The 15,885-nt window shown below is 40.4% G+C and overlaps 2 protein-coding genes across 3 annotated transcripts in view; one reads left to right on the top strand and one right to left on the bottom strand.

Moving 5' to 3' along the window:
• Window positions 1-357, top strand: part of GNA13 (G protein subunit alpha 13) — a 598,177-nt gene extending 597,820 nt beyond the window's left edge. The window contains exon 5 of the transcript XR_010090912.1: window positions 186-357. The gene's annotated coding sequence lies outside the window, so the exon portion shown is untranslated. The remainder of the gene's footprint in view (window positions 1-185) is intronic.
• LOC134611849 (ABC-type organic anion transporter ABCA8-like) overlaps window positions 1-15,885 on the bottom strand; it is a 224,764-nt gene that overhangs the window by 68,050 nt on the left and 140,829 nt on the right. For both annotated transcript variants that reach the window (XM_063456115.1, XM_063456114.1), the window contains 9 exons: window positions 14,593-14,768; window positions 12,736-12,855; window positions 11,519-11,657; window positions 10,801-10,891; window positions 7,239-7,378; window positions 6,951-7,070; window positions 6,122-6,323; window positions 5,709-5,875; window positions 4,595-4,722 (listed from right to left, as the gene is read on the bottom strand). In XM_063456115.1, coding sequence (XP_063312185.1) covers window positions 4,595-4,722; window positions 5,709-5,875; window positions 6,122-6,323; window positions 6,951-7,070; window positions 7,239-7,378; window positions 10,801-10,891; window positions 11,519-11,657; window positions 12,736-12,855; window positions 14,593-14,768 — 1,283 coding nt within the window. The remainder of the gene's footprint in view (window positions 1-4,594; window positions 4,723-5,708; window positions 5,876-6,121; window positions 6,324-6,950; window positions 7,071-7,238; window positions 7,379-10,800; window positions 10,892-11,518; window positions 11,658-12,735; window positions 12,856-14,592; window positions 14,769-15,885) is intronic.

The following is a 15,885-nucleotide window of genomic DNA, read 5'->3' as shown; positions in this document are numbered from 1 at the left end:
GGTATTGGCAGTAGAAAGAGGGAAGTGCTCATGCCATTGTATAGAACACTGGTGAGACCTCACTTGGAGTATTGTATGCAGTACTGGAGACCGTATCTCCAGAAGGATATTGATACTTTAGAGAGAGTTCAGAGAAGGGCTACTAAACTGGTTCATGGATTTCAGGATAAAACTTACAAGGAAAGGTTAAAGGACCACTATAGTGCCAGGAAAACATACTCGTTTTCCTGGCACTATAGTGCCCTGAGGGTGCCCCCACCCTCAGGGTCCCCCTCCCGCCGGGCTCTGGGGGGAGGAAGGGGTTAAACTTAACTCTTTCTCCAGCTCCGGGCGGGGAGCTCTCCTCCTCTCCTCCTCCTCCTCCTCGGCTGAATGCGCATGCGCAGCAAGAGCCACGCGCGCATTCAGCCAGTCTCATAGGAAAGCATTTACAATGCTTTCCTATGGACGCTTACGTGCTCTCACTGTGATTTTCAATGAGTCAATGAGACAGCCACTAGAGGCTGGATTAACCCTAAAATAAACATGGCAGTTTCTCTGAAACTGCTATGTTTATAGAAAAAAGGGTTAATCCTAGCTGGACCAGGCACCCAGACCACTTTATTAAGCTGAAGTGGTCTGGGTGCCTATAGTGGTCCTTTAAAAGAACTTAACATGTACAGCTTGGAGGAAAGACGAGACAGGGGGGATATGATAGAAACATTTAAATACATAAAGGGAATCAACACAGTAAAGGAGTAGACTATATTTAAAAGAAGAAAAACTACCACAACAAGAGGACAAAGTCTTAAATTAGAGGGGAAAAGGTTTAAAAATAATATCAGGAAGTATTACTTTACTGAGAGGGTAGTGGATGCATGGAATAGCCTTCCAGCTGAAGTGGTAGAGGTTAACACAGTTAAGGAGTTTAAGCATGCGTGGGATAGGCATAAGGCTATCCCAACTATAAGATAAGGCCAGGGACTAATGAAAGTATTTAGAAAACTGGGCAGACTAGATGGGCCGAATGGTTCTTATCTGCCGTCACATTCTATGTTTCTATAAGGACTCTTTTAAGAACAGGATAAAGTAGACTTTTATCTACACTGTCTGTTTCTCTGGAAGAGTATTTAACTAAAACCCTGAAAGTAGAAGGGCAGAATAAAATAAAAGTACTTTTCCACTGGTACAGTAATGCCTCAGCACAAACAAACTGTACATCACAGGTGGTGTTACAAGACACTTGCAGTAGACCACAATTAATAAAATAAGCCAAACCTCCCTACCGTATCGGGAGTCAAGATCAAATAAAGTCTAGGAAACATTGTACGCATTCACTAATGATATCCTACAGTGAGTTATGGTGAGAGGATATCTCCCTACTTTCTGCCGTATTCTTTTCTTTTCTTAACTTATTAGGAAGTTAAAGGGTTACTCCAACCACCATAACCACTTCTGCTTTTAGAAGTGGTTATGGTGGTAGGAGCCTGTGTGTTCAGCTCTCACTTGAAAAGAGAAATCTGCACTTGTGTGCTGGAGGCTAGTTGATAATTGGCACATTTGGCTGATTAATAACAATACTGTGCAATAAACATGGCTGTCAGACACAAGTTATTAACGTCTACCCTTGTGCTTGCAATGGAAAGCTTGAATTAGAATTCCCGCTCTTCTTTATTCTATAGAAACATAGAATGTGACGGCAGATAAGAACCATTCGGCCCATCTAGTCTGCCCAATTTTCTAAATACTTTCATTAGTCTCTGGCCTTATCTTATAGTTAGGATAGCCTTATGCCTATCCCACGCATGCTTAAACTCCCTCACAGTGTTAACATCTACCACTTCAGCTGGAAGGCTATTCCATGTATCCACTACCCTCTCAGTAAAGTAATACTTCCTGATATTATTTTTAAACCTTTGTCCCTCTAATTTAAGACTATGTCCTCTTGTTGTGGTAGTTTTTCTTCTTTTAAATATAGTCTCCTCCTTTACTGTGTTGATTCCCTTTATGTATTTAAATGTTTCTATCATATCCCCCCTGTCTCGTCTTTCCTCCAAGCTATACATATTAAGATCCTTTAACCTTTCCTGGTAAGTTTTATCCTGCAATCCATGAACCAGTTTAGTAGCCCTTCTTTGAACTCTCTCTAAGATATGGTCTCCAGTACTGCGTACAATACTCTAAGTAAGTTCTCACCAGTGTTCTGTACAATGGCATGAGCACTTCCCTCGTTCTACTGCTAATACCTCTCCCTATACAACCAAGCATTCTGCTAGCATTTCCTGCTGCTCTATTACATTGTCTGCCTACCTTTAAGTCATCAGAAATAATCACCCCTAAATCCCTTTCCTCAGATGTTGAGGTTAGGAGTCTATCAAATATTCTGTACTCTGCCCTTGGGTTTTTACGTCCAAGATGCATTATCTTGCACTTATCCACATTAAATGTCAGTTGCTATTCCTCCCTGCCTCCCACCAATATTTATTGTTTGTTTGGTTTAATATTCCCTCCCTCAATTGTCCACCCCACTACTCCCTCCTTCCCCTCCCTATACTTGGCTCAGAGTGCACATGTGGTCCGATCAAATGCTTCTCTATGAGAACAATTTGATTGGATCTCGTGAGAGAGGTTTGGATTTCCTCGGGAGTAAGTAAACTAGCGCTGGGAGGATCACCTGGCACTGGCTTCCAGGTAAGTTCATCACTTATTTAATAAGGTTTTAATTATTACTAATTAATAAGAGGATAACTAATTAGTAATGCCAAAGAGGCTTGGCCTCCATGCTAGAAGACACATGTTTATATAGTTTCTGCAGCTTGGATTGGAAATTGCCCATTAATGAGTATCTGAGATGACATTTCTTCCTCATCTTCCCAAGGGGAAACCCTAGGTAACACTTTGAGTGGTAAACAGGCAACTGATGTAGTTGGTAACATAGTCACAATATTCCTGGCAATCACAGGCAAGAGCGACGCATGATCAAGAGCCCAGCTGACCAGGGGGGATTATGTCAGCCCCAAGAGTTTACACCTATGGGCAACAATCATACGTTTAAATAATATTCTATGTATAACTAATAAGACCAGTATTGAGATAGCGGTGAAAGCAGCCCACAAGCAAGAATGGATGACTTTCTAGGGGACATTCAATTGCATTTTTGTGCAGTTTATACTGAAGAAATCCGGTATAAGTATATGCACATGCATAAACCTGGCCCTCGATCTGAGGAGGTGAGGAATATGGAGTCTCCCCAAAGCATGCTGCACCATGTCTGCTACCAGCTTCATTCACCCTTATTTGTTTGAAACAGGTTTGGACTTTAGTCAATTGCTCTCATGGGACAGGTGTTGCCTCGGGGTTCTAGCAGATAAGTGCCAGACAACTTTGTGTTGTCTATATCAAATCAGATGGAAATAGAGGACCCGCTTGCACATAACCCATTGTTGTATCTGCTTCCCCAGGTCATATATGCCTTGAGGGTGTTCTCTGTGGACTGATGGTTTTCCCAAGGTTGTGTTTCAGCTGATAACAGCTTGGACAACATTCCAGCTATGGCATCCATCTTTATCGTGGTGTGTGGCTGATAGTAATGTCTAAGCCCATAGTTGTTCCAGCTATGGCATCCATCTTTATCGTGGTGTGTGGCTGATAGTAATGTCTAAGCCCATAGTTGTTCCAGCTATGGCATCCATCTTTATCGTGGTGTGTGGCTGATAGTAATGTCTAAGCCCATAGTTGTTCCAGCTATGGCATCCATCTTTATCGTGGTGTGTGGCTGATAGTAATGTCTAAGCCCATAGTTGTTCCAGCTATGGCATCCATCTTTATCGTGGTGTGTGGCTGATAGTAATGTCTAAGCCCATAGTTGTTCCAGCTATGGCATCCATCTTTATCGTGGTGTGTGGCTGATAGTAATGTCTAAGCCCATAGTTGTTACCCTCTGTTCTTACTGAATATGATTTGTGTTAAAACTGGACTCTTGCCTTTACATGGCATTCTTCTTTGTAGTGAATTATACATGATTCTTCTTTTAAACATTGTGCAGTTACCTTGGTATTTTCAGACTCTTATTTGCTGTTGAATATATTGTGAGTTGTAAGACAGCCACCAGAAGCAAATTAAATCTGCAATGTGTACATTGACGTTCCTACAGAACAGTTCAGTTACAGTGTCAAACAGACAGGACATGGCACCCAGACCACTTAATTCGCCCAAATTTATTTAGATTGCTTATCTTCCTTGTCAAACTTTCTCACATTGCATGAGGGTCACCTGGTAAAGTCCTTTAATACATTGCAGTTTTAACGCAACAAAGTTATTTTTGCATTCTATTTCATTAAACTTAAAAAAAAAAAAATTCATAGAAAAATACTTGAGATACGCATGTGGACATGAGCATAACCTCACATGGTAGACAGAGGGCAACTGAGTCACCAGTTCAATTTCAGGCATGAATGGTGCTTCAAAAGGATTTGTAGACATATGCATGCTTGTAAATTAAGTTATGAGAAATCTGTTAGTAAAGGTTCTAGATAAGAAAAAAAAAAAGAAATACAGTTTTGTGTAGAAGAACATCTACTTATCTACTACAGCTTCTCCAGAAAAACTATATCACCTTATCTTTTTGAGACACTTCTATTGCTCCTTTGTATTGTGTGATGCTTGTGTTGTATATGCCATCGATAACATCCACAAGGATATTTTGAGCTTTGAGGGCACTCACAAAGTCTTCAATAGGGTTGCCTATATTAGATCCAGAGATGGGACATATAGTTTATTAAGAATATGCAGCTATCAACACAATAAGTAGAACGACAACACTTGTATTCCCTTGTTGGTAAATCAAATCAAGATTGTATTCATTAAACTGGGAGGTGGTAGGGGGATCTGTTTCCTTCATTTTAAGGGACATGCATTACTTGACAATGAACATTTTGTATAGTTTCAGATGCTAGACAGAGGAAGATTGGGTAAATGATTATGGACACAAGAATCTAAGTTTGAGATGTTCGGTTTACAAAGAAAAACATGTGTGAGATATAGACCAAATTAAAAGATGCAAGAGGAGTGCTTGACACGATTTGTCAAAGTGTAGGCATTGTGACGGTTTGAGTGTGCTTTGGTGGTAGTAAAACGGGAGATTTATCAGGGTAAAAGGGACTTCGAAGAAGGAAGGTTATCACTCCGTTTTGCAACGCCATGCCATAACCTGTGGACGGCGCTTGATTGGAGTCAATTTCCTCCTACAACAGCACAATGACCCAAAGCACAGCTCCAAACTATGCAAGAACTATTTAGGGAAGAAGCAGTCAGCTGGTAGTCTGTCTACAATGGAATGGACAGCACAGTCATCAGATCTCAACCCTATTGAGCTGTTGTGGGAGCAGCTTCTTTGTATGGTATGTAATAAGTGCCCATCAAGCCAATCCAACCCGTGGGAGGTGCTTCAGGAGGCATTGGATTAAATCTCTTTAAATTATCTCAAAAAATTGACGACTAGAATGTCAAAGGTCTACAAGGCTGTATTTGCCGCACATAGAGGATTCTTTGACGAAAGCAATATTTGAAGCACACAATTTTTTTTTCACTTAAAATTCATTATTTCTGACCTTGTTAGTGACTATATTTCCTACTCAAAATCATTTCATGTATGTTTCCATGGAAAATAAGGGCATTTCTGAGTGTTGCTGTTCATGCTCAGCTTTCACTCTGTTCTAATTTTTTCTTACCTGTGTTGTTATTCACCAAGAGCTTTGTGTAGTACTTGTGAAATCTGCTTGTGGGACTTTGAAAGTAATGATTTGCAGAAAGTTCCCAAACATGGAATGTTTTAAAATTGTTTATCAAGGCAGTTACAAGAATCAGCGGTATCAGAAAGAGGGCCATAAGAAGCAACCTGTTAAAAGAAAACAAGAAAAAAAAAAAAACAAGAAGAAAAAACAAACAAAATCTCAGTTTCCAGCTACCGTTCACAAAATAAAACCCAGGAGAAAAGTGAAATAACATGGCAGAAATTTAAAGAAACACTTTAAGAAGCTGTAGTGGTTGAATGCCCCACAAGAAATTTAAAAAAAAGTCAGGAAAGACACCCTATGCTATCAATTAAAAATACAAACAATCTACTAAACTGGTTTCCACTCACATAGCTCGGAAACTTTTGGTCTCTCTTCTTAATTTCAGAAAACGAATTCTTGCGACTGCCAACACTTGCTGCCTCCAGAGCGCAAAGCCACTTAGCGTCACTGTGCCGGAGTCAGACATCAGCAGCACCGATTCATCCATTTCAGATGATAAATAACCACGGTCATCTTCTCCTCCCTGCTCCTGGGAGAAAACGCCATAATCTGCCAGAATAAGGAAGTGATACATCCTCGAACTTCTATTAAATACACATAAGTACTAAAAGGTGTGTTTGTGAATGACATGTCCCCCGATGCCTATCTGCGATGCCAAGAAAGACCTATCACTGGAGGAAACCAATCATCAGTTCTATCATAAGATCTGAATAAAATCCTCTGGTTTCTATTACTGATGGCTAAATGGTACGACACACCATGGAAGGAGTAGGTACAACCTTTACATGAATGTAGTCCATGGCAGTTTAATTTTAATGGCTTTACATGGCTGTCCCTTGACTATTAGAAAGTCAGATCTTGTGAACAGCTATATAACTGTTACCACTCTGTGGCAGAAGCCTCTGGAGCAGCTGTGGTTATGTTTGGGTCCTTCTCATTACCAAACATTGGGGTAAGGCTGCCTGTTACTGAGAGTTACAGATTGAAAACAAAAAGTGGAGATTTAGCAGACTCTGTTTGGCATAGGTATTATGCTTATCTGACACATTGAAGATTGAAGATGTTGATCTTCCATACATAGACAGAAGGAAAACATAACAAAACACCTTCAGATGGTAGTCAGTAAGGTTCATCCACACACAAGGAAAGAAACTAAAACCAAGGGATACGACTTACCTCCTTGCTCTATCTCTGCTTCACCTTCTAATTTTAGGAAAACATCATCTAAAGTAGTCATAGAGACCCCATAACTGACAATGTCCTGCCCCACCAGTCCGTCCAAATGTAAAAACAGGTCTACAAACAGAAAAAAGGAGGACAACCTGATATAAAGATAAACAGGTATATCTATCTATGCATCATCAAGCCTTGTTCACATTGAATTCACTTGGGAAACAGCTCAGGAGTTCACATGTGAAAAAAAAAATCAGGTTTGAAGTGTCATTACTGGCCGGGGCCTATTACCTGGAAATAAGTCCATGGTCTCGAAAGGTAAGGTGAAGGTAAGTTCCTCCTCGCTCTGTGCGGTGGGCTTGGCATTGGAGATATGCTGCTTTATTAGAGAAGTGATGACTTCTGAGTCACAGGAGGGAGACACCTGCATTCTGAGAACCAAAGGAGAAAGGGTGAAAATATTAACTGCGTTCATATCATTTACAGATTTGGACTAATGGCACTAAACAACATGGTAGTTTCTTCTGAGGGGCATTAATGCTTTATGCACAGTTATTGGGTGCAAAGGCACATCTAGATTTTCCTTTTTATTTTTAGATTAAACTCTTCATTTTACACAAACAAAATGTTATTTCTTACCAAAAAATGTTTTAATTCTACAACCACTTTACCCTATTAAAATAAACATATTGCAAGCAGAAGATGTAAGTTCACGCTACATTTTATAGTAAATTATTACAGCTACATTACTGTAATATGTAATATGCAACATACTGTAAAACGGGCTATGCAATTAAATACATTAGCAAACATGTATCATTGGCAATAATTAGTTAAAACATGAATAAGTAAGAGACTACACAATAAACAGAAACATGTATTTACTTTTCAAATTGGGCAACGGCTGTGGTGTGTATTTGTGGCATATTAAATACTATTTGGCATGTCAAAAATTATTTACAACTTTAATGTAAAGACCAAGCATTTAAAACTCATAATATTATAATACTAGATCCAAAACGAAATCTCCTTTCTTCCAGTTTAAATATGTGACCTTCTGTCCTGTGTACGTTTCTATTTATGAATAGATTTCCAGACAATGGCTTTTATTCTTCCCGAGCATATTTGTATAATGCTCTGAGGTGTACCCCTTTTTATAAGTAAAATCTTCCATTCCTTTTATTATTTTTTTCAGTTCACCTCTGACCTTTTCTAGTGCCATAATATAAGGCTGTGTTTAATGGAGATAAATACAGAGGATAAATAGGCATATAAGGCATGCACGAGGTGAGCACATCAAATTCCATTCAACATCTGTACAATCACAGTTGAAGATGCAGGCATGCAATTATCACAGTTTCTTTTTGGAGCAAAATTGGATCTGTTTTCCAGTCCACTGTCATATAAGTTGGAAAATATCCTGCTTAGTAGCTAGGGGCTGACCCATGAGTCCCATTGAGGGTACCTGTAGAAGAATTGGTAAGGCCAAGCCCCGTAGCTGACTCATCTGCCTCACCATCTGACATGTCTGAGGAGACCACCATTTCAGTGTGGTCTATTGCCTTCGATTTTGGCATAGCTGCCGATTTCTCTGGCCTCCTGTGATGATGCAGACGGTGGCTTTTGTGATTTTCAGCCCATCTCAGCAGAGGTCGGATCCCTTGTGTCTGGAGGTATGGAGGTGCTTCAGGCCTCTAGTGCATCCACGTGTTCTGCTGTGGCCTACAGGCTTCCAGGCCTAATGCTCTGGAGGAATTTACAGCAATCAGCCATGCAGTCCACAAAAGAAGGGCATCAGTATGGCCCTCAGGAGATCCCTCAGATCTGATGTCTTCATTTGGACTTGTCATTCACCTCCTGATTTAAATTTTCTGTCCCAGAGCATCATAATATTGCATCTGATCAGTAGCACTGCTTGGCCCTGCCTCCAGTCTACTGTTTTAAATGTTATTTATTTAAAAAAAAATAAAAAATAAAAAATAGAAAGATATTTGGACAAAACATATAATATCTAAGAGTACAATGTTTATATTATTTGATCTTTCATGAAATATTTCTCTTAAAGAGTTTGTCGCCTCTTCGGGTTAATTTATTTACTGGCAGGTGTGGGCCTTTACTCATTTTGTTTGTTCGACCGCATTAGAAGATACCTGTTGACCACGGCTAGTCAACTGGGGGAAATTGAGATGAGTTTTGGTTAGGGCACCTTTTCTAGGCCCCCTTCTGAGTGGAGCAAGCAGTGCTATCCCTGGATAAGGCTGCTTGGTCATTCAGGGTGCTACAAAATGATGTTGTCGTCTCCGAGGTCAACATCAGATGACCCATACACCTGGACCGCATACATGCAGAATCAGAACTGCATCTTACAGTGTCATCTTCCAATTGCCAATTTGCCCCTTTCCCATCCCTGCAGGGCTTAATGATAAGATTGACTGTGAACAAGGGCACACCCTTCAAGCCTGCGCAATGGAGTTTTTAGGTGGGGGGCAGTGTGTGCAATATCAGTCCCACCCTTTACACCTGTAGTTCACCTACCATGGCCTTTCAAGCTAGGACAGTGACAGCAAGTTTCCCAGGTTGTATGTGTTATATTGGAGTGTCTAATGTTTTTTTTTTTATCTTCAATCCACCTGAAAGACCACCCTGTAAGCTGATATATTATATAATATTAGGTAAGCCTAATATAATATTAGGTAAGGGAAATTGGAAGAGGAAGAGGAGGGGAAGGAGTCAGGAGAATGGCCTGAAAGGGCTACGGGCTTTATCTGCCCAAGTTTGGCCCATTTGTAGCCAGCATGCAGGAGTCACCCTGAATGACTAAGGTGTTGGACACTAGTTTGTCTGACTTGGGTGGTCCTTCGGGCAACAATGCTACAGCCAGCATAGCTCTTGACTTCACCAAAGCACTCAAGCCCCTCTGTCCATAGAGGGACACACAGTACAGCTCATAGACAAATGCATATGCTACATTCTCTAGATACACATGTTCTACAGCCCATAGATACACATAAACACTACAGCCCATGGGCACACAAAATAACCACAAACATACCCATACTTTACACAAATCCTACACATAATAACTCCCTCTACGCACACGTAATCCCACAAGCAGCCTCCAAAGTTTTTTTTTTTTTTACCCTCTTTGTGTCCACCCCCAATTTCTCTCTTGCCTCCCCAGCTCAGAGTGCGGGCATGCGCTTAGAGCTGGAGAGAACGGTGCAATTAAATGCGTTTTTATGAAAAGCATATGAATGGACTACAAAAGGGCAATGTAGATAGTGGGAACCGCACTCAATCCCAGCGGCCACGGGTGCTCCGGATCAGGACCAGCAATCCCAGAATCATATGTAAAGACGAAAGAATCACAGGCACTCCGAATTCAAGCCGCAGGCAGTTTTATTGTAACAAAATGCAACGCAACGTTTCGACCGTAAAGGTCTTTTTCAAGCTTTTTCAAGCTCAGCTCAGCTTGAAAAAGACCTTTACGGTCGAAACGTTGCGTTGCATTTTGTTACAATAAAACTGCCTGCGGCTTGAATTCGGAGTGCCTGTGATTCTTTCTTATTTCTTCTTTACAAAAGGGCAATGGTGACATTGGAAGAGGTGTGGAACCAAGCGAGGGGAGCTTCACCTGGTGCTGGATTCCAGGTAAGCTATTGCTTTGTTTTCAAGGTTTATATGGTGCCAATAGGGTACTCTAAATAAAAAAACAACAACAACTAATTACTGAAAAAGGTTGGAGTAACCCTTTAAAAGAATTGTGCATGCTAGACACTGGAAAACGACCCAATTAAACAACTAACATAAGAATCTAGACTTCTAGCCATTTTGATAATTGCACTTGTCTCACCTTAAGTGATACCCAATTCCCCATTTCCTCTTCAGAAACAAGGATGACCCAACGCACTTTAATCGCCCGTTAGAGAGAACAGCCTTCCGATCTAGAAGAAAATTAAAGTCAAAAGAGAAAATAAAGGTACAAATGAGTGAGTGATGTGTCCTTCGCAAGTTTACAAACACGGCATATTGTTTCCACATCTGTTTAATGGACATAAATCAGCCCAGCTTCAATTGCAAGCTCTATCAATGAAGGGATTTTATATGAGAATACCCGGATTATTCAGAACATAGAGCTCCAACTTTTTCCATGTTTGTTGAGAGACAACGACAGCAATATAGGGGAGAGCTTTTTTCATCCGTAGCGAGGGCAATAAAACCCTTAGTTTAATACATTTAGAGAAATTAGAACAAAATGCGCTATCCAAATAGGTTTCCTTTGTTTAAAGTGAATATTTAAACCTCATAAGAAACCTATTTGGACAGGGCATTTTGTTCTGTTATCTCTAAATTCATTTACAACAACCTGCCAATAAAGGCTTCAGAAAATTACAAAAGGTCAGACATAGCTGAAGATCAGCCTACACATCTTGGAAGACTCTTAACTTTTTTGTAGCTTCTAGAAACTAATGGGACACAATACATTTTATAAATAAACTAATTATACATACAATAATATAAAAATGTTAATGGTGGATTGGGCAACTGTTGACATTTAATGGTTGCCTTACCAGCGAGGATGTCTGCCTCGTCCATGAACTGGGTGCTGAAGAGAGTCACTCTTTCCACTTTATGCTCCTTCAGCATGGCCCAAACTCGATGTCTGGAACATGGGTCAAGCCCAGCTGTTGGTTCATCAAGTAACAGGATCTGAAGAAATTTTTGGACAGATGGATGAAGAATCTCACTGTTGGTTCCTAATCCTACAAGCACAGCCTTTCCAACTTGTCTGACACTGGAGTGGACTCAGAGCTTCTTAAATGGTGCTATTATAGTCCGTTTCATTGCAGCTAGGTTACTATCTATATAGAAAAGAACTGCTGCTCAACTACTATTAGAATATGGAGACTTTATTGGAGCGGGGAACACACAAATCTACTTTAAACATTGACTGACTGTTGTAGCAGTTTCTTTTAATGAAAGCAGTTTACGGAGTAATTACTGGTGTGTTAATGGCAGGAATATTAGGAAGGAAATTAAGATTGGGTTCTTGTTTTCCGGAGTGATCGTTGAACACGGCTAACCAGTGACTGATGGCATTAGAGAGACACCTTTCCTTGTATGGTTTGCATTGTTTGTCTCTTAACTAGTTCCAATTCCTGCTTTGGCAGTTCTATTGCTATGCACAGGGACAAAAGGTGTCCTATATAACTACCTCTTACTCCAGTCATTATTTATTACTTAAAGGACAACTATCAAACATCTTCTTCTTATTATTTTTTTAGCCGTTTATTACATTTCATGAAACTTTGTGATATTTTTTTTAAATGATGTATAGTTGTTTATGTTGAGAAAAATTTACTTTTTGTTATCTTCCCGAGCAGTCATGTTGGGTCAGACTCTATGGTTACCTGACCAACTGCTCCTCAACCTAACTGTCCTGCTGTTGCAGTGTCACGCAGAGCAAACAGAATAATTGAAGCGCCAGGCTGGCAGGGTTGATCAGCAGTTGGTCAGATAACCATAGAGTTTGACTCAACATGGCTGCTAAGCCAGATACAAAAAGTGAAAGTTTTTAAAATAAATTCACATATATATCACTATAGTTTTTTTTTTTTTTTTTTTTTAAACATATCATTACGTTTTATTTAATATACTTAACATTTGAAAAATGAGAAGTGAAAATTGGATGACAGTTGTCCCTTTAAAGTAACACGTGTCTTGACATATAGCCATGAATTTGCAGGTTTGTAGTTTTAATATGTTTTGCCAAGTTATTCCTGGATACCTGTGGATCTCCTAAAACAGCGATTCCAAACGACAGTTTCCTTTTCTGTCCCCCACTTAATTTACTGGCTTCAACATTTTCGATTCCTTGCATCTCCAACTCAGAAATCACATTCCGCACCTACAATTAGAGTACAGTTTAAATATACAACAGGATATGCAATCTCACATTTTAAGCATGTTTTTCACTTGGATTTATTCACCTTGTGCTTAAAGGGACACTATAGTCACCCAGACCACTTCAGCTCAATGAAGTGGTCTGGGTGCCAGGTCCCTCAGGTTTTAACCCTTCAGATGCAAACATAGCAGTTTCAGAGAAACTACTATGTTTACATTTGGAGTTAAGCCAGTGGCTGGCTTCCGGACAGCCATTAGAGGCGCATCTGCAATCACGCAAAGCGTCCGTAGGAAAGCATTGAAAAATGCTTTCCTACGGACACTTTGAATGCGCGCACGGCAGTGCCGCGCATGTGCATTTCGGCTCCTGTGACATCGGATGAGGATGCTGACGTCGGCAGGGGAGAAGGGGTAAGGGAGCCCGGCGCTGGAATTAGGTGAGCTACTGAAGGGGTTTTAACCCCTTCAGCGCCACAGGTGGGGGACCCTGAGGGTGGGGGCACCCTCAGGTTACTATAGTGTCAGCAAAACAGATTTGTTTTCCTGACACTAGTGTCCCTTTAAAATAGTAAGTTTTAGTATACAACAGAGTTTTACTAATACACAGTGCCAGGTTTAAATGTATATACCCCAATGAAAACATGCTTGCATTAAATTATGCATTGTTTCATTTGGGATATATCTAAAAACAGCTTGCAAAAGCTGCAGTTCTCTTGTCTGCAGCCCTTGCAAGCCGTCCCCTTCAAACCCAGCCCAGACTTTCTGTGTCTGTCCAATCAAAGACTTCCTAATGCAACTCAATGAGAAGTTTTTGCAAGGCAAGTGCTCTGGGCAATTGCTGAACTACTAAACTATGAGGAAATGACAGGACCGGATGTCTGTTTGACAGCTGGGAGGGTGTAACAAGGTTTATTTATAAACATACCGATTTCTAAAATCTGCATGTCTTGTAAAATAAAATAAAACATAAAAAAAAGAGGACACACTCTTTACATATAAATAATTTTAGTAAGCTAAAATGCTTGAAGGGTCCGCAGTGTCCATTTAAACTATTAGAGCAGTACTGTCACTTCTACTTAATGCAATCACCCAGAAAGACTTCTTGCTTGTGTACTTTTAATAAAGTTTGTCAATCATATATGCTTCAATGTTAGTAAGGTTTCTTAGCTTGAATCGTCAATATTTTTGTAACCTATATATATTGTGGTTGGGACCCCAGATAAGAAGTAAAAATGTGTTTGTTTTAGAATCTTGCTTGCTGATTCTCTGCGGAACAAATCACAGCGTATCCGATCAATAAATAAAAAGAACCAACAGTGGTGTGGTCGGACTGTAAGTATCCCAATAATTACTAACATCACTAAAGTCCTTTGTTTGTTGTAGCCTCTCCGTACCGTTCTGACTAGCTCAGTCTATGGCTTTATAATTATTTATCTGGCTATTGCTGGTTGCTATTGTTTGTGCTGAAATGAACAGTGTCCATTTGTTACCAATCACATATTTCTATTTCATTTTTGAAATATATACTTTTAATTCTACAGTTATTTTTCGTTAGATATATTGAAAGCTTTGGAATTTACATATTTTTTTAGGTTTAATATATGGCATTACAGTATCTACTATACATTCCTAACTCTAGTCTTTATTTTTGGAGTCCTGCATTGAGCTATCACCACAATAACATGAAAGGGGAATTGGGGGTGTAACTTCACCTATGACAATACTAACGTATCACATGTACCTCTGTTTCTATATTTCTTGATGGAATCCCTTTGATGTGAGCAAAAACTTTGAGATTCTCTTTGACAGTCAGAGGATCAAATTTGACATCAAACTGTGGGCAAAACCCAACTCTCTTCTTGATCTCCTCCAACTGGCTCATATCTGATAGCTTATAGTCACACACAGTGGCTGACCCTGTAAAAAATGGAAAAAGGAAGTCTACATGTCAGCAAATGGGATAAACAACACAAATATCAATATATATATATATTTCAAATGTGGGTGCTTCATGTGCTTGCAAAAATATGAAAGCTTTCAGGGCTATGGGCCAAATATTGCCCTAAATAGGTCAGGTCATCAGCTTTAAAATTAAGGACAGTGGACTGCAAAGTCCCACAAGAGGTCAGATGTAACATGACCCATTAAAAAAAAAAATATTTATTTTGTTGTGCACAATATTACAGACAGTCCGACTATGCCACGACTGCAGGGCTCGAGTCCTGCAGGAACGCGTGGGAACGGCGTTCCTGCACTTTTTTTACAGCAGGAACGCCGTTCCCGCTGTTCCTGCAGGCACTCAGAGGGGGGCAAAAAATGCTGCCCCCCAAATGCCCCCTGTGTTCCCCCTGTCGTGGGGGGAGACCACCTGATGGACCCCCCTAGGTGGGCGCCTGTCTCCATATCAAACGCAGCGAGGGAGCTGTGTTCTTTCTGCTCTGCTCTGACATCATATTCTGGCTCCCGGCATCAGTAGACTGCCCGCGCAGTGAGAGGGAGCAGAGAGAACACAGCTCCCTCACCGCGTCTGATATGGAGACAGGCGCCCGCCCCACTGGACCCCAAGAACAGGTCCACGCCAGCTCTCCAGGTAGGGAGGCTGGGTGGACATTTTTTAATTTAAACAAAATAATTTGTGAGTGTATGTATGTGTGTCTGTGAGTGTGTGTGTCTGTGATTGTGTGTGTGTCTGAGTATGTGTGTGTGAGTTTTTATGTATGTGTGTGTCTGTGAGTGTGTGTGTGTCTGTGTGTGTGTGTGTGTGTGTGTCTGTGAGTGTGCGTGTATTTGAGTGCATGTGTGTCTGTGTGTGTGTATCTCTGTGTGTGTGTCTGAGTATGTGTGTCATTGTGTGTGTGCACACGTATATATATATATATATATATATACACAAGCGTATATTATTTTTTTTGGGGGGGAATCTTGGATGAGTTCCCACACTTTATTCCCCAGGACTTGACCCCTGCACGACAGCATTGGTGAGCAGTCAGCACATAAAATAAACATAGTGATATAATGGCATGGCAATCATAGC

The sequence above is a fragment of the Pelobates fuscus genome, chromosome 5, assembly GCF_036172605.1.
Source record: "Pelobates fuscus isolate aPelFus1 chromosome 5, aPelFus1.pri, whole genome shotgun sequence".
NCBI classification, from domain to species: domain Eukaryota; kingdom Metazoa; phylum Chordata; class Amphibia; order Anura; family Pelobatidae; genus Pelobates; species Pelobates fuscus.
The sequence above is the reverse complement of the archived record's forward strand: the minus strand, read 5'-3'. Positions and strand labels throughout refer to the sequence as shown.